Source organism: Elephantulus edwardii, unplaced genomic scaffold (assembly GCF_000299155.1).
Source record: "Elephantulus edwardii isolate Elephantulus edwardi_28Jun2011 unplaced genomic scaffold, EleEdw1.0 scaffold00064, whole genome shotgun sequence".
NCBI classification, from domain to species: Eukaryota; Metazoa; Chordata; class Mammalia; order Macroscelidea; family Macroscelididae; genus Elephantulus; species Elephantulus edwardii.
Window position 1 is genome coordinate 8,338,588 of NW_006399814.1, and position 21,698 is coordinate 8,360,285.

At 48.6% G+C, this 21,698-nt stretch overlaps 1 protein-coding gene across 2 annotated transcripts in view; it reads left to right on the forward strand.

Moving 5' to 3' along the window:
• The window catches only part of PHF21B (PHD finger protein 21B), a 106,460-nt gene that overhangs the window by 68,037 nt on the left and 16,725 nt on the right, over nt 1–21,698 (forward strand). For both annotated transcript variants that reach the window (XM_006888037.1, XM_006888038.1), the window contains exons 6-8: nt 16,703–16,754; nt 18,993–19,069; nt 20,011–20,065. In XM_006888037.1, coding sequence (XP_006888099.1) covers nt 16,703–16,754; nt 18,993–19,069; nt 20,011–20,065 — 184 coding nt within the window. The remainder of the gene's footprint in view (nt 1–16,702; nt 16,755–18,992; nt 19,070–20,010; nt 20,066–21,698) is intronic.

Consider the following 21,698-nt stretch of genomic DNA (forward strand, 5'->3'; position numbering starts at 1 on the left):
CTACTGAAGATTATCCAAAAATAACTGGGACAGCACATCGACAGAGAAGTGCCAGAAATACAAGCAGGGCTTAGAAGAGGCAGTGACTCTAGGGACATTCTCACCAGTGCCAGATGGGTCTTGACTGAAAGCGGAGAGTACCAGAGGAATATCTGTCTTTATTTCATTAACTATGCAAAGGCATTTAACTGTGTGAATCACAGTAAATTGTGGCTAACTCTGAAAAGAATGGAAATCCCAGAACATGTGATTGTTCTCATGTAAAACTTATACTTGGATCAGGAAGCAGTGGTCAGAGCAAGGAAACACTGTGGTCCAAAATCAGGAATGGAGTGAGTGCAACAGAGATGTATCTTTTCTCCATACCTTTTCAGACTATATGTGGAACTTAATTTGGGAAACTGGACTTTATGAGGAGGAATGTAGCATCGGGATTGGAGGAAGACCCATCAACAACCTGGGTTACACAGATGCCTCAGCCTTGCTTGCTGAAACTGAGGAGGACTGGAAGCATTTGCTGCAGAAGCTCAAGGACTGCAATCTTCTGTATGGATTACACATCAAGGAAACAAAGTTTCTCACCACTAGGCCAGTTGGCAACACTATGATAGGGAGGAGATTGAGAATGTTAGCAGTTTCATCTTGCTTAAAATGTACAATCCACACTCTTGGCACCAGCAGTCAGGAAATCAAAAGATGAATTGCAGTGGAAAAGTGTACTGTCAAGAACCTCTCTGGTGTGCTGAAGAGTAATGATAACAGGTTAGAGACCAAGGTGTGCCTAATCCAGGCCGTATTCTTCTCAATTACTTGCTGTGTATCAGAGAGCTGGACAGGGACTAAGGATGACACAAGAAGAATTGATGCCTTTGAGCAGTGATGCTAGAGAAGAGTCTTGAACATTCCATGGCCCACCAGGAGAACTAACAAGTCTGTCTAGGAGAAGGTGAATCCATGTTGCTCCCTGGAGGCAAGGATTTTGAAACTCCATCTCACATATATTTTGACACATGGCCAGGAGGGACCATTCCCTGGATGGAGAAGGAACATCATGCTTGGAAGGGTAGAGGGAAAAGAAGATCCTGGATGAGGTGGGCTGACACAGTGCCTTGGTTGATGGGGGTAGGTTTGTTGGAGACATGCGTTTGGCTCAGGATAGAGCAGGGTTCACAGCTACTATTCCCAGGGTTCCTGTGCTTCTCAGTTGACTCAGTGACACACAACAGTACTGGGTAGCTCTGTTTTGTCCTGTAGGGTTGATTCAAGTTGGAAACAGCTCAAGGGCATGCAGTGAAAACCGGTAGAAACTGCCTGCCTGCTAAGCTCAAGATTGAGAATGGTTCAGACCATTCCAGCAGGATTTAGAAGAACGATGAAGGTCTTTTTCTTTTATGATTACAGCCGAGATAATGCTGTGCAGCAGTTAGTTGATGGTCAGACCTCAGAGGTGACGTGTGCTTGTTTCCAGAGCATCCCAACAGAAATGGCCTGTAAACGACTCACCTGACTTTCTTGGTTTCCCAGTGTGTGGACAAGGGATGTGGACGCAAACTGTAGTTACTAAGTGTACAACAGCCTGAGGAAGTGATTTAAAGTAGCGTGAGAGTGACATGAAGTGACCGTGAGTGCCTGGGGACACAGCGTAGACCCGGTTGGCATGTTCAGAGTTGCTACAGCCTTCCATCTGTAAAGAGCACAGTGTCTGTGGAGTAGGTGTCCTCCAGGTCACCCTGCTGCCATGTCATGACTCCTGCATGGCCTGTCTATCCCCCTACCCGTAGACATACCGTCCCTCGTCAGTCTGTACCTGAGATGGTCTTTCGCAGATGCGGAAAGAGCCACACCCCTCTCCTTTCTGAATGGCACTGAAGCAGCCCTAGTTCTCACAAGGACGGGGGGTGGTCTGCCCCAAATCCATGACAGACGATGAGGACAGAGCATTCTAGAAACAAGCAGTGAGTGGGCCCCCAGCCCAGGCTGTTAGACTCCAGCTTTGGGAGCAGGTAGGGTGCCCAGGGTGGGGAACTCCCCAGGTGCATGCTGGTGAGAAGCCCAGGTGCCAGCTGCTTGGTTCCACTTACTGGTGATGCCGTGTGTGGGAAGTAGAACGTGTAACGTCGAGTTTTCCGTGCAGAGCTCTGGTTGCCTAAGGACTAGGGAGTCAGTTGCACAGCCATCCCCAGAGCAGGAGGGTCAAATCTACCAGCTGTTCCTCGGGGGAATGGTGAACACTCTCCTCCTATGTGATTTACGGCTTCTAAGAACCCACCGGAGGGTCTACCATAAGCTGGTTCTGACTCCGTGGCAGGCTCCCTGGCTGTGCCCTGGAGAGAAATGAACTTCTGACGCGTGCTACAACGTGGATGAACCATGATCACATCAAGTGAAATAAAATCACAGCCAAAGAGCTGGTGGATTTGAACCATAGGCCTTCAGGTTAGAAGAGCACTACCACTAAGCCACCAGAAGTTCATATGATAGATCGATGATAGATAGATAGATAGAAAGATAGGCACAGTGAATAGGGCAGCTGTGTCGGGGAGAGTGAGATTGGCTCAGGATAGGGCAGGGTTCAGAGCTGTTATGTGTAGGGTTGCTGTAAGTCACAGACCATTCAGTGGCACATAATAACAACAATATATGCAAAAAATTGCAACGACAACAACATAATAGATGGGAAGAAGTTGGAACTGTTGACGACTTTTATCTTACTTGGCTCCACAATCCGTGTACTTGGCACCTGCAGTCAGGGACCTCTGTCCACATTACTGAGGAGCAGTGATGTCAGTTTGAGGACTAAGGTGTGCCTGATTCGGGCCGTGGTCTTTTCAGTCACTCGCATGCTGCAGAGCTGCATGTTGGACAGTGAATAAGGGTGACCTTTGAGCTGTGGTGTTGGGGAAGAGCTCTGGCTATCGAGTCACGTGCCAGAAGAACAGACGGACAGGTGTTGACGAAGGCGCAGCCACAGTGCTCTTTGGGGGCAAGGATGGCAGAGCTGTGCTTTGTGTTCTTGGGGCGTGTTGCCAGGAGAGGTGACTCCTTGACAGGGACATCATGCTTAGAGGGTCAGTGAAGGTGAGGAAGACCCTCAACCAGGTGGATCGACTGAGTGACCACAGCAATGGACTTGAGTGTGGCAGAGATGGTGAGGTTGGCACAGGACAGGACAGGGTTCAGATCTGTTCTTCACTGGGTAGCTTAAGTCATACTCAACTTGCACCTGACAATAACATTTATATGTATATATGTTTCTATAGAAACATGTTTATATAACATGATTACATCTAGAAACATGTTTCTATAGAAACATATGTTGTGTTTCTATGGAAACATATAAACACCCATGTTTATTACTGTTACAATAGGAAAGAGATGAAACAATCCAAGAGCCTATCAACAAATGAATGAATAGAAAAAGTATGGCACATGTGTGAGAGGGAGGGAGGGAGGAGGTGTGGGGGGGGAGCAGGTGAGAGGCAAGGTGAGTGGAAAAGCTTCAGGTTGCACCTCAAGGAAGTACTTGAAGAAGGTGAAGAAGAAATAATTTGTTTTCATGTGCCGACTCTTACAATGACTTTTTAAAAAATTTTTTTTAATTGTGATTTTAACAAAAGTTTACAGAAAAGTTAGGTTTTCATTCATTCTTTGTTTACAATGACTGTCCAATGGAAGAACTCTGATGGCTTAGTAAGGAGTCTCACTGCCATCCCAAAGGCTTACGGTTCAAATCCGCCAGCTGCTTCATGAGAGAAGGCTAGACAGTCTCTTTCCATGTGATTTACTGCTTCTGAAAATCTGCTGAAGGGTCAGCGGTGAGTCGGTTCCAGCTCTGTGGTACACAGGAACAACAGGAACTGGATTGAAATTATTGGTGTGAGTCCTCAAATGAAAGTAGACTTCGTCTGCCAGGCAAGGTTACTCAAAGGAATTCTAGAGGGCTAGCAATCCATGTCAAGGATAACAAGAACAATCATCAACTCCCAAGGGAAACCCCAGGTCCCCCACAAAGGCATGTCAGACTACACATGACCTTCCTGCAGCAGTCAGAAAACAGCCGATGACTACAGATGGCAGAGGGATAGTCACTACTCACTCAAGGCTTTAGACCCAAGGAAATTCTTTTCCAAGGGCAAGGGAGGAAAAGAGGCATTTAGAGACATGGCAAGTCTAAGTGTTTTATCGTGCACAAACCGTCATTAAAAGAAAAACTCAAGACATGCTTTAGTGAGAACATAGATGAATACCAGAAAAGGCAAGTGTGGATGGGCAACATTGGGTGGGTTCTTACTCAGATACAACAGAATGAAGCTTGTATAAGAAACAAAGTATAAGACAATAAAGGGTAGCAGAGACACTGATAGATTGTAATTATAAAGCTCAAAACGCATCACCATCTCTTAACTAAAGCCCTCCCCTCCCAAGCAGGTTTTCAGAGGCTGCTTCTAAAGAGCACCCAGTTGCTAGGGAGCTCTGGTGACCTACTGTCAAGAAGCTGCACTGCAACTCCAGAGGTACACAGTTCAAATCCATCAGATGCTCTGCTGGAGAAGGAGGGGCAATCTCCTCCTGTACCAGTCAGATCCAATTTGATGGTATACACACACACACAAATAATAAAAACTTAAAAAAAATTTTTAAAAAAAGAACACCTAGTTGTACTTACAGATATATCAAATAATACTTTAAAATGTGTTCCTAAGAGTCATGTTGTTGTTATGAGCCATTGAGTCACTTGCGACTCAGAGATCCTCTGTACAACAGCCCTGAAACCTGCTCTATCCTTTGCCAACTTTATTGTCTCTGGCACACCTACCCTCATTACCCCAGTCACTGCATCAATCCATCTCAATGATGGTCTTCCTCTCTTTCTCCATCCCTCCATACTCCCAAGCATGATGTCCCTTTCCAAGGACTTGTCCCTCCTTGCAACATGCCCAAAGTATGTCAGATGAAGCTTCAGAATCCTTAACTCCAAGGAGCAGGCTGGCTTCACCGTCTCTAGGACAAACCTCTTTGTTCTCTTGGCAGTCCATGGTATATTCAATACTCTTCTCCAGCACCACAGCTCAAAGGCATCAATTCTCTATCATTCTGAGTCATTGTCCAGCTCTCTGATGCATAACAAGCAAAAACTATGGCCTGGATCAGTAAAATGTAGACAAATAGGCTCAAACTAAATTAATGGAGGGAAAAATACTAGAAATCACAAATGCTGATGAGGTTGTAGAGAGATTGGATCTCTTATTCACTGCTGGTTGTAATGTAGATTGGTGCAGCCACTATGGAAGGTCATCTAGTACTTTTTCAAAAAGTTGGGAATAGGAATACGATTTGGCCCAGCAATTCCACTACTGGGACTATACCCCAAAGAAACCAGAGCCACAACTCAAAAAGATATATGCACACCCATGTTTATTGAAATTGGTCACAGTAGCAAAGAGATGGGAGCAACCCAAGTGCCCATCAACAAATGAATGGATAGAAAAAGTATGGCACATTCACACAGTGGAGTATTATACAGCGTTGAAAAATAATGAACTTGTAAAACTTTACACAACTTGGGTGAACTGGAGGGCATTATACTGAGTGAAATACCTCAGTCACAAAAGGACAAACACTGCATAACACTGTTATAAAATGGGACCGAAATAGGGATATTGGGGAGAGAATAGGAAAAGAATGAACTCTGTATTAGAACATATGAGAGAAAGAACTGTCCAAAAGGAATATATGATTAGGCATTATACATACGACAGCAATCTGGAATAGGGTCTGCCCTGCAAGAAGATTGAGGAGGGGTGGGAGGATACAATGTTCAACAATGAAAATAAAGAAATACTACTAAAAATACTATGTACTATAGATTTTTTACTTCCTGACTTTGGCCTGGCGCTGAGCACTGTCTGCAGTCCGCATCAGGCCGTTATGTCTGCATTGAGTCCACCTGCTGCGGAGGGACCTTTTGGGCCTGGCCCAGCGGGTCCTAGTGCCATGTGCCCAGGTGCACTTGAAGCTGATGTGGGAGAAGGTCAGGGTCATGGACTCCATCGTTGGGCTCACTGCCTGCTTTATCTGTTTCCTTGTGCCGCTGGCCTGGGTCCTGTCACACCTGGAGAGCTACAAGAAGCAGGAATGAAGGGGACCGTCCTCTCCCATCCTGTGTCCTGACCAGCCCTGGACCATCTAATCATGTTCCTGCATTCCTGGCGGGACAGCCCCAGTCATGTCCTTCAGTTACCTCTCCTGCAGTCATGACCTCTTGATGTCTCCATGGTGACATCCTGGGACCACGGATGGAAGGCCCTGCTTGGGGGCCCCAACTTGTAACAATAAAGCCTATTTAAATCTTAAAAAAATATACACTAGGTAATATAATAAAATATCCATCAAGATAAATTCATAATCACAAGCTTTTATACCACCATGATTTTTAGATAAATCAGGAAAATTGCTTTTCAGATCAGCACCCATTGAAGATGAAATTAAAAAATCAAGCAGTGATTGAATTGAGCCTATTTGCTGCAGAAGGACCTCTTTACGCTAAAGAGCCAAGGTGCCTTAGACGAGGACTAAGATGTGTGTGACCTACGTCATGACGTTTGCAGTCACTCACATGCATATGAAAGCTGGGACTGTGGATAAAGAAGACTGAACAAGAATGGGTGCCTGTGAATTGTGGTGTTAGCGAAGAGTATTAGAAATATCACAGGCTGCCAAAGGAAAACTACAAAACTGTGTTGGGAGAAGAACAGTGAGGATGTTCCTTAGCAGCCAGGGTGACTGTGTCAGCTTCTAGAAGGGCTGTAAGGAGGAAGACGGGGACAGAACGCAGGAAGGGCTGGCTTGGTGTGTCTCACGGAGCACCAGCAAGCACCTCCTGAAGAAACTTGTAGCTGTTGTTTGTGAGGTGTTTGGGAGCATGGACTATGGCGGAAACCATCTGAGGCTTTGTGGGAAGGCCAGAAGGGACGGGACTGCAGAGCGAATCCCACCGAGGCAACCTGCTGGAAGAAAGATGCTCAGCAGGAGAACAGAGAGAGCCTTTGAATTGCTAATGGAAAGCTATGTGGCCCCTCCCTCCATCCTGAAACTAGCTGGTCCAGAGACCTATAACCCATTCAGTTATGTATATAGTAAAGGACTAACTAACAGAACATCAGTACAAGCAGCCTTAAAGAGAAATAGGAGTGTGAACAGCATTGTTCTTTGCTACACGGTAAAGATATTCAAGGAGGGGGAATATAGTATTATACTATAAATAAAAACCAAGAAGTTAAATAGTAGCCATGAAAGAGAGACAGGTAATCTCGTCCCTTGTGATCTACAACCTCTGAAAGCCATTTCTGACTCGACAGGACATCCCAAAAAAGAAAATCACAAAACGAAACTAAGTGATGAGGTGGCTAAACGGGCAGGAGGAGGGAGATATAAGTTGGTGGTATTATAGGAAAAATAACGAAACCATTATAGAAATACATCCCTAACTGGGTGAGCATAGAGGAAAGACACAGCAGAAGATGCAGTGAGCAGTAAAGAAAGTAGAAGTGAGAACAGTGTTCAAAAGGAGAAGGAAGGAGTTACAGCAGATGCACCAAGAATAAAAACCAAAATAAATATCACAAGGCTTGTCCATCCCCATAGTGTTGTGTACAGCCGAGTTGGAACAACCCATAACTAACCCTCCAGTGGGTTTTCAGAGGCAGTAAATCACACAGGAGGAGATAGCCTATCTTTTTATCACATAGCAGTTGGTGGATTCGAACTGTGCACTTTTGAATTGGCAGCGCAATTCCTTAACCATTAAACCACTAGAAATTAAGAAAGGTGTGTGTCAGATTTGGATCCTTCTCTGTATCTATTTAATCCGTATGCTGAGTAAATAATTTAAGAAGCTGAAGTCTAGGAAAAAGAATGTGGCATCAAGATTGGAAAAGAGTCAGCAATACTCTTCAGTATGCAGATGACACGACCTTGCTTACTAAAGGAAGACTTGAAGTGCTTGCTGGTGAAGATCAAACACCACAGTCTTCAATATGATTGCATCTCAGTGTCAAGAAGACAAATTCTCACAGGCAGTATCAAGGTATATGGAGAAAAGATTGAAATTATCAATGACTTCATCTTAATTGGCTCTACCATCAGTACACTTGCAATCAGCAGTGAGGAGACATTGCTCTGGGAAAATCTGCAGTCAGGATCCTCTCCAAATTACTGAGGAGCAGTGATGACAGTTTAAGGACTAAGGTTTGCCTGTTTCAGGCTGTGGTATACTTGCTATGCACCTGAGAGCTGAATGGTGAATAAGAATGACAGATGAAGAATTGATGCCTTTGAGCTGTGGTGTTGGAGAAGAGCACTGAACATCCCATGGACGGTCAAGCAGCTGGAGTGCTCTTTGAAGGCAAAGATGATGAGGCTTTGCCTCACATACTTTTGGCATGTTGCTAAGAGGTGCTATTCTTTGGAGAGGGACATGATGCAGGGAAGGTGGAGGGTCAGTGAACGAGAAACCAGCCTCCGTCAGAATGGACTGATAGCAGGGAGTTCAAGTGTATCAGAGACCGAGGATGGCCCAGGAGAGGGCGGAGTTCAGAACTGTTGTTTGTAGGGTCCCTGTGAGCCGTATAAGACCCTATCACACCCAGCAGCAAGCCCCCAGGGCTCCCTGTCCAGATCCATATTCTTTCTTAGCATGTGAACTTGTAGCTGTAATAACATAAGCGCCCTGTGTAGGTGAGTTCTGTTTTTAAAGAGTTTTTTAAAAATTCTCTTTTGTGCATGGAAGGAATGGAAAGATCAAGTGAGGAAACTGGAAGCCAGTACGTAGCCTTTCCATCCCTCAGATTCTCACACCTGTCTTCCCTGATGAGCACAGTGACAGAAGCCCATCTGCTGGGGATTCTCGCCCCACTGTTCTGTCCCGGGCAGCCCCAGGACCTGGAACTAATGTGGAAGCCACAGAGGACCAGCCCACAGCCTGGCCTGAGTGAACTGGGCAGCAGAACCCAGGGACTCTCCCTCAGACACCAGTGCAGACACCCTTGTCATTTCATTGATCTTGCATTAATGTAAGCACACATTTTTATAGACTGAATCTGTGGGCCCCGTTCTTTCATGGTGTGGTGCTGCTGCGTTATGTTTAAAATAGAAAATGTTTAAAATAGTTTAAATTTAATTTTAGCTTTTTAAAAATATTATTCATTCCTCTGCATACAGAGAATGTGAAACCTAACGCTGACTGCTGAATTGATTCTGACCCATAGTGACCCTGCATCCGCTTTTGGAGGCTGTGACCCGAACAGGGAGATAAGGCCCATCTTTCTCCCACAGAGCTCCCAGTGGATTTGAACCACTGAAGCATAGCTTTCTGGTACAACACTTTTGGGCTGTGCCACCAGAGAGATATTAGAATACTTATACTTAACTAAACTTATTAAATATAATCCAGGAAAAGCTTAAATTAGGATTTTAACATATACAATGAAAGGGCACACTGTGCACCAGGGAAAATGGCTGTACAGTTATCAACAGTGTGACTTCCTTTCCCTCAGAAAAAAGAATCCACTGCTGTCAAGTCAATCCTGGCCTATGGCAGGCCTCCACTACTTTCTCAGGCTGTTAATACTTATGGGAGGAGACGGCCTTAATGTTCTCCTGTGGACCAGCTGGTGGGCTTGAACCACCACTTTTTACTTTGCATCTCAGCATGTAACTCTCTGTCCCACCAGGACCCTGAAAAACAACCCCATGTGTGAAATTACTGTCTTGTCAGTGGATGCCAAGAATCCTGGTAAGATCCTGGCAAAGGAACCACTTTAGGGGAAAAGAAATACACTGACATATTGACTGAATAGAGCACCATTCCAGAAGACAGTAGAGCAAATCAACAAGACGCTAAAGGAAGGAAAATGCAAGCCAAGGATTTTATATCCAGCTCAACTGCCCCTTGTGTTTCAAAGCTACAGGTAAAAAGTGTTGAGCTTGAAGAGAACACAGGGAAGGTGGTTTCCGTGAGCCGTTCCTGAGAAATGACTAGAGGCTAATTTTTAATCAGGAGAGTTGGAGAAACCTGGGTACGTAGCATCAAATGCAGGTATTTAACTGTTGATCAGGACTAACAGGATGAGAGAATCACAGTAGAATATAACAAATATCCCCTGATATAATATAATGTAGACAGAATTATCTAAGTATCGGGGGGGGGTGGTCAGCAGCCCTGGAGTACCTCTAAATCTTGGTGACCCCATGTGATGGGCAGAGCTGGCCCACAAGGGTTTTCCTATGCTGGAATCTTACTAGACGTGGATTGACTGGCCTTTGTCTTATGAAGGCATTAGATGGATTCGAACCATCAACTTTTCCATTATCTGCTGAGCATTTAGCCAGCTTTACTGCCCAAACCAACAACAACAAAACCTCCACTGCCATCAAGTCGACTCCGACCTATCATGACCCTTCCAGGCCGTGTGACTCCCGTAAGCACACTGTCCCGTCTCTCGCCCACTGAGCAGCTTGTGGGTTCAAACCTCTGACCTCGAGTTAGCAACCAAACCCCAGCGTGCCTCCAGGTGTCCAGGACATGAAATGGAGCAGCCACTGTGGAAGGCAGCAGGCGCTTTTTCAAGAAGTTGGAAGTAGAATTGACCCAGCCCTACCCCTACTGGGAATGTGATGTTGTTGTGCGCCATTGAGATGGAACTGACCCGTAGCTGACCTTAAAGCAGGGTTCCAGAGGTAGTAAATCACACGGGAGGAGATTGTCCATCCTCCCATGCATCCGCTGGTGGGTTTGAACCACGTGACTTACTGGACATGTGCCCTATAGAAACCAGAGCCATGACATGAAGGGATGTATACACAGCCATTTTTATGCCAGCGGTACTCACAGCAGTGGAGAGACGGCAGCAGTCCAAGTGCTTGCTAACAGATGGACTGACGGAGACCCTTGTATTTATGAAGTTAGTATATGCTTAGGGGCCGACTCTAAACCCACGAGAAGGTGGCATTTTCAATAAATAATACTGGAACAAATGGAAATCTGTAGGATAAAAATGAATCCATACAGCAACATATACACCAGCATCCATTTCAAATGGATGACAGACTTAAATGTATAAAAGGAAACCCTATTTATGACGCTTTTGGCCTAAACAGAAAATGTGAGCACATCCCTTTATAACCTCAAGCTCTCTTGCCTAGATGCAAAAATCCACACACGATCCATTGTCTATATAGGCAGGTTATCAGGACCCAGGCCCTGGAGAAGGACATGATGCTTGGAAACAGAGAGGGTCTGTGCAGGGGAGGACGTGGCTGCACCAGTACAAGAGTGATGAGGGAGGTTGTCCTCAGGATGGTAACGAAGTTCAGCTCACCAGCATCTGGTAACACGTTGCCCGAGAAGCACATCGTGGTAGAGGGTCAGCGAAGGGGAGAGAGACCCTCTGTGAGATGCACTGAGGCTGTAGCGGTGGGCTAAAGGCAGCTGGGACTGAGGATGGTGCAGAGCAGGTCGTGTCCTGTCCGTCAGAGGTGGCGTTACTGTGAGTTGGCGCTGATCCGGGCAGTTCTGATAGATCCCAGTGTGTTGAACAGCACCTGCAACAACAGTGTAAGGAAAAGGCTGATAAAAGGCAAGTGTCACACATGACAAATCAGATGAGTGGCTGCAGTCCTGGGACTTCCACAGTAGGTGGAAATTCTTAAAAAGAAATAAAATAAAAAAAGAATAGTGGAATTTCTATGTTCATCTTTTTAAGGAAGCACCAACTGGCCTTACAGAATGGTTACACCATTTTACAATCCCACCAACAATGTTTAAGAATTCCTTTCTCACCACATCTTTTCCATCATGACCCAGCTATTCCACTACTTGGAATATACCGAGAATACGAGAACTGAGTCACAAATGGTGATTTGTATACCAGTGTTCATTCACCATCGCAAGAACATGGAAACAGCCCAAATGTCAACCACAAACAAACAGATTGAGAAATTATGGTACATTCACACAATGGAATACTATGCAGCACGCAGGATCAATAACTTTGTAAATTATTACCTAACTTGGGAAGGACTGGAAAGCATTATGCTGAGTGAATGAACTCAGTCCCACAAGGATAAACATTGTATAAGACCGTTACTGTAGAAGGAGTATAAGGATCCAGGAGGGGTGGGAGAGGCTGGAAGCAGAGGGATGTGGATGTGCAGGGGAAGAGGGGATTAATCATTGGGTTGTACAATTTCATCAGTGGGGAGGTGAGAGAAATGGAAAGAATTTGTTCAAATTTGTATTTTAATTTTGTAAATGAACTAGTAGAAAAATTAGTGGAAATAGAAGGTTTCTTCTGAGTATAAAATGTAGTCCATATGCATATAGGGAGATTATTGATTTGAAAAAACAAAGCAAATAGTTGAAAGTAGGCAAGTTACACTGAGCCGTCGGTGATGCCTCCAGAGACAGAAGGGCGGTTTCCTCCCGTGGGATTCCAGCCTCTGATTCTCACAGCAGGATGGGCTGTGGGTTTACTCTCAAAGCAGTGAGAGACGAGGTAGAATGAGGGTCCTAACAACAACAGGGAGAAAGATGATGATGCTTTTCATTATTTAAATTCATTTCTTTTTTTATTCTTCGGTTCGCAATCACTTGTTATGCATCAGAGAGTTGGACAATGACCAAGGAGGATAGAAGGAGAATTGATGCCTTTGAGTTGTGGTGCTGGAGAAGAGTATTGAGAATACCATGGACTGCTAGGAAAACAAACAGATTTGTCCTGGAAAGGGTTAAACCGGGTGGCTCCTTGGAGGCAAGGATTCTGAGGCTCCATCTAACATACTTTGGACATGTTGTGAGGAGGGACCAGTCCTTAGAGAGGGACATCATGCTTGGGAGGGTGGAGGGACGGCGCAGGAGGGGAAGACCCTCTATGAGGTGGATTGATTCAGTGACTGGGGTAATCGGGATGGGAGTGTCAGAGACACTGCGATTGGCACAGGACAAAGCGGAGTTTAGGGCTGTTGTACATAAAGTCGCTATGAGTCGCAAGCGACTCGACGGCACATAACAACAACAACATAACTTTAGACATACAGATAGTGAAATCTCAATAATGATGTGGCGAGCTCTGGTGCCTAGTGGCAAGAAGCTGCACTGCAATCTCAGAGGTGGATGGTTCAAATCCACCAGATGCTCTGCTGAAGAAGGACAGACAGTCTCCTCCTGTAACAGTCAGATCCAGTTTGATGGTACGCACACACAAAATAATAATAAAAAAATAATAGTAAGGATGTAAGATACATGATCTTGGCTGCTCATTCTTTAGAAGGACATTTTCAAAGGGTACGACGTATATGAGGTTTAACAGCCGAAAAGTATATATGAGGGGAAGGCGGCCAGGCTGTTCCTGGATGACTCAACCCAGGGTTCTCCACCCAGGCTTCCTGCTGCCCGAGCATGATGGTCCTTCTGTGCAAGTTATCACGAGTTTTGAGGGTCATGTGCTTTTCTCGGGCTTGTGTCTGATGTGCGGTACTGCTCTTCCCCCCGGAAGCAAGGCCCTTGAGGCTTGGCATAGGGTTTAAGGCAGGCAGTAGCTTAAAGCCTTGAAGGGCCTTCAGGCCTGCGGCCCTTGGGCCTGGTTCAGATTGTGCTTTTGTCAAACATTCTTCTATGTGGTATAGCATTGCTATACAGAGGTAACTCGTGGTTGCTGTAATGCTGAACACTGTGACACTGATGTGACAAATGTGATAATGGTTATCCATGATGGACAGTGATTGTTGGAGCTTCCTGATTAAAACAAGCTTGGAAGCAGGAGTGGCATCCACTTCTGAAATGGCTTGCCTCCGGAAACTCTATGAACAGTGCTCAGGTCTTTCATTTACAGAGTCTCTATGAGTTGTCTGCGACTCGACGGCACCTAATAACAACAACAACATGTGAGGGTTAACAGCGGGAAAGTGTGTATGAAATGTGTTTTAATTTGTTCCACCCAGGACCAGGCACAGCACGGTAATAAATACAGGATTGGATTGTCCTTTAAAAAGATTATTGTAATTACAAGATGGTCTTACTCACGAAACACAATCAGTGCCCTATCTGGAAACTGTGTAACCCATATGTGAAGGGACCCCCACAGTGGATGTCTGAGCACAGTTTACACCAGCATTCTGAGAGGGGACAAAGAGGTACGTGGTCAAGGCTAACTAATAAAAACCAACCTTACTGTGACGGACTGAACCCTGCCCTTGCCCTTGGCTAAGACCACTGACACCAGCTTTATTACGTGATCTTTGGTCTCGGATCTAAAATAGTACTTGAAGGGTAAGGAAGGAAACCCCAGCATCAGAGTAAAGTGGCTGTTGGTAGTCCTTCTCGTAGACAGTGCCTTGACAGTGAACATGCTTGCAGAAGATAAGGCTGCAGTGAAAGTGTTTCATCTCTGATTATGTCTCTCAGATTCCTGGAAGCAGAGATGGCAGGTTGGAGTGTGGGCACATAGAAAACGGTGAACGAGTGCCAGGGCGTGTGGGCCCACCTGCAGGACAGTGAGCCTTCTTGGTGGGCGCTACCTACAAGAGGTGGTGTGTTGAAGTAACTATTTGGAAATTCTCTAGATGTTTTGACCCATGAAATTAACAAGCTTGGTTCTCTCTTCCTATGTGTACATGTACGTGCTCACACACAAACCTTCCATCCCCAGACCTGACACCTTGCTGAGTTGATCATGACTTGTCTCATCCCCACGCAGGCAGGGGCTGGGGGGGAGCTGCTGTTTCATACGGTTTCTGAGGTTGTAGATGTTGGCAGAGCGGCTTCCCTCATCAAGCAACTTACGGATTTGAACCTCCAGCCCTTGGGTTGGCAGCCCAGTGCTTAGTGTGCTGTGCCACCAGCAACTAGACAATAACAGGGTTTTTTTTTCTTTTTATTCATTTCATCGGGCTTAGTATACCAAATCCTCATTTAAAGTCTAGTTGTCAATTTTTTTTAATTAATTTTAATGAAAGTTTACAGAGACTTAGGGTTTCTAGTCATTCATTGTTGCAACAGTTCTTTTCAAGAACACTTAGGATGGTTAAAACGTCGCCTAGCTGTCAGGTCAGACAGCAGCATCTCTGCGTGGAGCCTTGACTTGCTGTCTAACTCAGAAGCTGAACTGACCCAGATAGCTGTTGTTAGGTTCCACCGAGTGTCACTAACTCAGAGTGACCCTCCATACAGTCTTGGGCTGTCCTCATGAGACCATGGTGGCAGCCCTGTGTCACGCCATCTCGGTCCTCCCTTTTCACTGCCTCTCTAAACAGGGTGGTGTCTTTCACAGGGACTGGCCACTTCTGTCACCTGCCTGGAGTATGTGAAAAAGTCTCCATGCCCTCCCTCTAATGAGCTCCTGGTGCCACTTCTGCCAGGAGCATTTGTTTGTTGCCGTGGTGGCCCGTGGTGTAGTCAGTGTTCTTCTCCAGCACCACAGTTTGGAGACATCCCCTGCTCATCGTCCAGCTTCCACCGGCACACACAGTGGTGGGAGGCACAGTGACTTAGGTCAGGTACCCCTTCATCCTCAAAGGGACATCATCGTCTTCAGCACCTCAGAGCCCCTGGCAGCACGGTCGCCCAGTGCAAGACCCCATCTGAATGGCCTTCCGCTGCGTCCATGGGCATCGACTGTGGGCCCGAGTGGAAGGCGGTCCCTGATGACTTCTGTCTTCTCTCTGGCCATCCTGATGTGTGTGTTGGTCCAGTGTGAGGGTGCTGGGTTTCTCAGTATTGTGGTACAACCCGTACTTAGGCCGTCATCCATGAGTGCTTCAAGCTGCCTGTATTTCCAGCATGCAAGGTTGTGTTATCTGCATGTTGAAGGATCTTCAAGCGTTTGCCCTGAGAGGCAAGAATTAGAGTCAGATGGAGAACTTGAGGTAAAAGTCAGGAGTGTATCTGATGTGATGGAATGGGGTGTGTGTGTGTGTGTGTGTGTGTGTGTGTGTGTGTGTGTGTGTAATGTTACCAGGAGGGCTGATCATTACACAAGTGAACGGTACGTAGGATGAGATGAGATGATGGAGAGAACAGAAGAGATGCAGCGTGTTGGGCTAGTTTGACGGTTTGGATTTCATATGCATCGGTTCATGCAAACTCAGTGAAACTAAGTGAGCAAATGAACTCGCATGGCTCTGAGGAGGCCAGTGGCTGGATGGGACAGACAACAAGTGTGGTGGCCTTGTTGCCATGGGCCTTGTTGTTGCATGGGGGGACTCACATCCAGTCCCAGTGGCTGTGACAGAGGACAGCTGCCCCGAGGGCGTCCTCGGCTGTCAGCCCTGCAGGAGATGAGCAGCTCCTTTGGAGATGCTGGGTGGCTTCAAACCACCAACCTTTTGGTGTGCTGTTGTGCTTAACTGCTGCGCCACTAGGCCTCCCTTCTGCCCTTCAGTCTGTAAAATGTCCCTGAGAAGGTGCCTTTATTCAGAGCTCTTGGGCCCTCCGCTTGTCTAAGTAGCGCTTCAGTATCCCCTGTGAGTGGCCATTGTTGCACGGGGTCCGGGTGCACCTTAGAAGGGACGTGGTTTTAGAACTGTGGGGATTGGGGTACCCAGGGGGCCACACTGTCCCTCCCTGACCTGCTGAGCACACGTACTTCATAGCCTTTGTGGGGAGTCCCTATTGCAGGCTCACTGACATGTCTGTCTCCTCCCACAGAAAATTGCCTTCATGGTAGCCCTGGGCCTGGTCACGACGGAGCACCTGGAAGGTGAGGACAGTGGCGGGCTCAGCAGGGCTAACCCACTGGCTTGGAGGCCTTCCTGGCGGTGGGAGTCAAGCTCAGTGGGGCTGCACCACTGGCTTGGAGGCCTTCGTGGAGCAGGGGTCAGGCTCAGTGGGGCTGCTTCGCTGGTTCAGAGGCCTTCCTGGAGGAGGGATGGCATCAGAGAAACAGCAGGGCACCCACCCAGGCAGAAGCCTACTTCTAGGGGTGCCAGGGCAGAGGTCAGGTGAGCAGTCTTCATCAGAGACACTCACACACAGAGCTCCATGAGCACTGGGACGGACCCTGGGGTCACACTCCAGTCCCCACACTGAACTCCACTTTTCCCCTTTACAGCGGCAGGGACACTTCAGCTTTGCAAGGCTGTTGTGCAGTTGTGATGAGAAGAAAAGCTTTCCCAGGTCTTGGGAATTGCTGTTAGTTTTCCTGCACTTCATTTTATTGGTGCCTCTCAGAACCATGTTTTTATTTATTTATTATTACTTTTTTAAAAAATTTTATTATTTTTGTGTGAATGTACCATCAAATCAGATCTGACTGGTACAGGAGGAGATTGTCCCTCCTTCCCCAGCAGAGCATCTGGTGGATTTGAACCGTGTGCCTCTGGGATAGAACCATGTTTTTAAACTGAAGCCTTGTGTCAGCCGAGCATCGAGTACCAAGCCTGTGGGTGCCGTCTACTCCCCCAGCACACGCTCCCTTGGCGTCTCTGGGTCATGTTTCATCGTTCTCCCAGTAATCTGGACTGTTCCAGATACTGATGCATACTGAACACCAAGCCACTCACACGTCTCTCTAAGCCGACCACTTTCCTGTCCACGTCAAGGCTCTGGATCTTTTTTTTTTAATGATTTTTTTTTTCTGAGACTTTGAATCTTTTTTTTTTATTCTTTTTTTCCTTGTTATATACTGACTGGAAAAGGAGGAGATTGCCTCTCCTCCTCCAGCCGAGCTTCTGGTGGATTTGAACCATGCCCCCCCGTTGGGACTGCAGCGCAGCTTCTTGCCACTAGACCACCAGAGCTCCCTGAGACTGTGGCTCTTAAGGAGAAAAGACTGTCTTGTCCTTATACCTTGCAGCAGCTGGTGGATTTAAATCACCAGACTGTGGGTGAGCAGCCCAGCCCGTCAGCCAGCAGGCCGCAGTGGAGCCGCGTCCGTACCTGACTTCTGTGCACCGGGAGACCAGACACTCGTGTCAGTACCTGACTTCTGTGCACCGGGAGACCAGACACTCACGTCAGTACCTGACTTCTGTGCACTGGGAGACCAGATACTCGAGTGGCTCACGTTCCTGCAGCCTTGACCGTGCTGCGGGCTCGGGGCTGAAGCGGCGGTGTCTCCATCGCCTGCCCTTACTCACTTTCACAGGCAGTTCCGTGTTGAACACCTTGCCCCTGTGAGGTGCTCAACGTCTGTTTGCTGTGAGCCTGCCCTCTTCCTGCAGAAGGTCTGGGGTGCCTTCATGGGCGCGCACCCCATTCAGTGCTGTGTTGTGATTGTTGTTGCTGTGCCGTGTCCTCACATCCCCAAGGTGCTTGGACCCATTATTGCCACCACTGAGTCATGCCTTGTTGAGGACCGCCTCAGTTTACCCAACCCTACAAAGAATTGACAAGGAAACTCCAGCCCTAGAAGACAAGGATTCGCGAGAAAACATCAGGACCACTGCAAACCGAGGCGGGTCACGGCCCCCACTCGGCCCTGAAGGCAGCACCAAGTGCTTGGTGAAGAGCTTCCTGGCATTCAGAGCAAAAAGGAGCGAAAGCACAGTGCATACACAGGGACTGTTCTCTCTGGGAGTTGGTGCCAAACACAGAAGACATTTAGACCTTCTGCTTGGGGTGCGCTCACACACACACATGCACACACGTGCGTGCACACACACCGCCACCCTGCGCTGTGAGCCTCACGCTGTAGCTCAGCCATCCTGGGTCTTTGGTCCCCTGGGAAGATGGCCAGAGGCCAAGTGAGCAGAACAGCATTGGCCTCCTGCTAAGACTCCCCCCTGGATTCTGAGTACATGTCACTGTCCCCCTGTTTGTCACAGTGTAAGGCCACCAGAACAGGACAGGCAATCGCTGAAGGCCCCACGCCACCCAGGGCCACTCTGTGGTCAGGCAACAAAGAGGCCTTGAGGCGTGAGGGTGGGCACAGCAGGCCTGGAGGTGCCAGGCAGCAGGTGGGAGCAGGGAGGACGATGACCCTACGTCCGCTTTGCAGGGATCCAGAACAGGCGCCAGGAGCGGAAACGGAGAAGCACTGCAAACCCCGCCTACAGTGGCCTCCTGGAGACCGAGGTGGGTGCCGCAGAGAGCAGGGACAGCCCCCGGGGACGCAGCCACCCTCTGTCACCTCACCCACCTGCCCCTCCTGAGTTCAGGGGTCAGCGAGAGAAAGGGCCAGAACCCACGATCCTCTGGGCACAGCTGCACGGGGGCCTGGCATACGTGCCGGCTACAAGGCCTTGAGGTGCTTCACCCTGAATCAGGTGAGGCACAGGGGGCCCAGCCACAGCCCTGACACCCTGAGAGCCCACCTGGTCAGCTGCAGGTGTCATCATGGATCAGAGAAGATGGCCCAAAGGAAAGGGCCCAAAGCTGAGGAGGAGGAGGAGGAAGGGAGGGAGCCAGACTGTCCTTTGTGGGAAACCAGGAAGGAGGTGGGACAGAACCACTGAGATTGCCACTCTGTCACCATCATCACCACCATCACAGTCGCTGTCTACATTATTGCCATCAACACCACCACCATCACAAGCACTGTCACTGGTATCACTGTTACTGTTACCTCTGCTGTTATCACTGCCACAATCACCACCACCGTTACATAGATCTTCATCATCGTTCCAGGGTGTGGCTTCTCAGCCGGCTCTTGGGAGAGTCAGCCTACTCTGGTGGCCCCCAGCTCCAAGCACTGCCTTGTTGACTGTCCACTTAGGCCCTCGTGGTCCAGTGTCCTTGGTGGCTCCGAGACAGTAGGAGAGGATATGCATCTGCCTCAATTTGGGCCAGATCTGACTCATCATTCCTGAATCTGACAGGACAGAGTGGACACAGGGTCCCAGCTGGACGGAGCCTGTGATGCCAGCGCTGGCATGATGCCTCCACGTCTGTTCCGTCTGCTGCTCTGTGCTGTCCGGGAACCTCTCTGGTGATCCTAGGCGAGGCAGATAGCCAAAGTGGTGAGGTCGAGCCCGGCCTCTTTGCTGATCCTAGATTCTGTTTTCTGTCTTCTGCAGAGGAAACGACTGGCGTCCAACTATCTCAACAGCCCCCTGTTCCTCACAGCGAGAGGTCAGTGCCCACCGTGACCTGTGCCCTCAGCCTCTCTCTTTATAGGTGATGGGCACCCGGGCCTGGGCCTGTCTCAGGAGATGCATCTGCCTATGCAGCAGTGACGAGTCCCCTCACAGGCAGCGTGTCACCAGACAGACCTCCCCCTGGCCGTCCTCTGCTTTGTCCACACAGCTCCTTTGGGAAGGGTGGGGGTGCCCGGGCAGTTCCCTCATCCCATAGGAGCAGACACTGAGCAGGGGTGTGGCGCAGGGTGTGCAGGAGGCCAGGACTGGTCGTCCTGAGCAGGAGTCCAGCAACAAGGTGCCCAGCATCTCTGCTGTACACCGGCCTTCCTTGTGCGCATGCGCAGACTTCACACCCAGGATGGGCCAGGCACCTCATTCTTGTGCACATGCCCCTCCCCTCACACCCAGGTTGCGCCAGCCGCCTCATTTTTGTGCGCATGCTCCTCCCCTCACACCCAGGCTGAGCCAGGCACCTCGTTCTTGTGCGCATGCTCCTTCCTTCACGCCCAGGCTGCGCCAGTCACCTCATTCTTGTGCGCATGCTCCTCTTATGTTCCACCCTTCAAACAGGATGCAGCAGCCACCTCATTCTTGTGCGCATGCTCCTCCCCTCGCACCTAGGATGCACCAGCCACCTCTGCTGTTTCGTGTCTCTCCCACCTTCACAGGCCTGTACTGGGCACCAGAGAGCCCAGGTTGGACACAGGCCCTGGACCTCAGTTCAGACATCTGGGGCTCCATTTGGGGACCGACAGCCACCCTGTCTCAGGGTAGGGCTTCAGGGCCACAGCCAGCAAGGATGACCTGCTAGATCCAGTTGTCCAAAGAGCAGAAAGAGGAACTGGGTTGGCGCTATGGTTAACCACGACAGTTAAGCCCAGCAGCTCTTCCGTGAGACAGTGATGTGGCTGTGCGCTTCTGTAAAGATTTACAGCCCGGGGGGTCGGGGGACAGGTCTACTCTGTCCTGGAGGGCTGGTGTTGGTAAGGGCAGAAAGCGCGCCCGAGGAAGATGCAGTGGGACCACGCAGAAGCCTGCAGTCGTGGCCGACATCACTTCGTCCAGGAGCAGGGGCTGGGCTGGTAACGTGCCTGTCTGGTGTTCGAATCCACCAGAGGCTCCATGGGAGAAGGATGCATGCCTCCTCCCAGGCAGTATGTCACACCTCCCAGAGATCAGCTCTGAGAGAGCTCATTCTTGAGAGAGAATTCAGAGAGAGAACCTGAACGTGGATGATGGCCCCAAAAAAGCTGAAATAAGCCTCTTCTGTGGAATTGTGGAGAGAGGAGATCCTGCACCCTGTTCCGGGGGGGGGGGGGGGGTGTCCTGGCTTCTAGCCCTCCCTAGAGTCCTCATGGCACACATCCCATAATGCCCTGAGGTGAGAACCGGAGTGTCACTAGGCTTGTCAGCTTCCCATCAGTCCAGAGTGAAAAGCCAGGCTTGGTCCTGGGGACCTGAGGAAGGCCTGGCCTTAGCCTCATGGGCCTCTCATCATGCTCTGGCTGATGGCCTAATCTTGGCCTACATGTCTCCCACTGTGCCCTGGGTGAGGGCTCCATCATGCACTGGCTGAGGGCCTGGTCTTGGCCTTTGACTCTCATCATGACCTTGCTAAGGGCCTG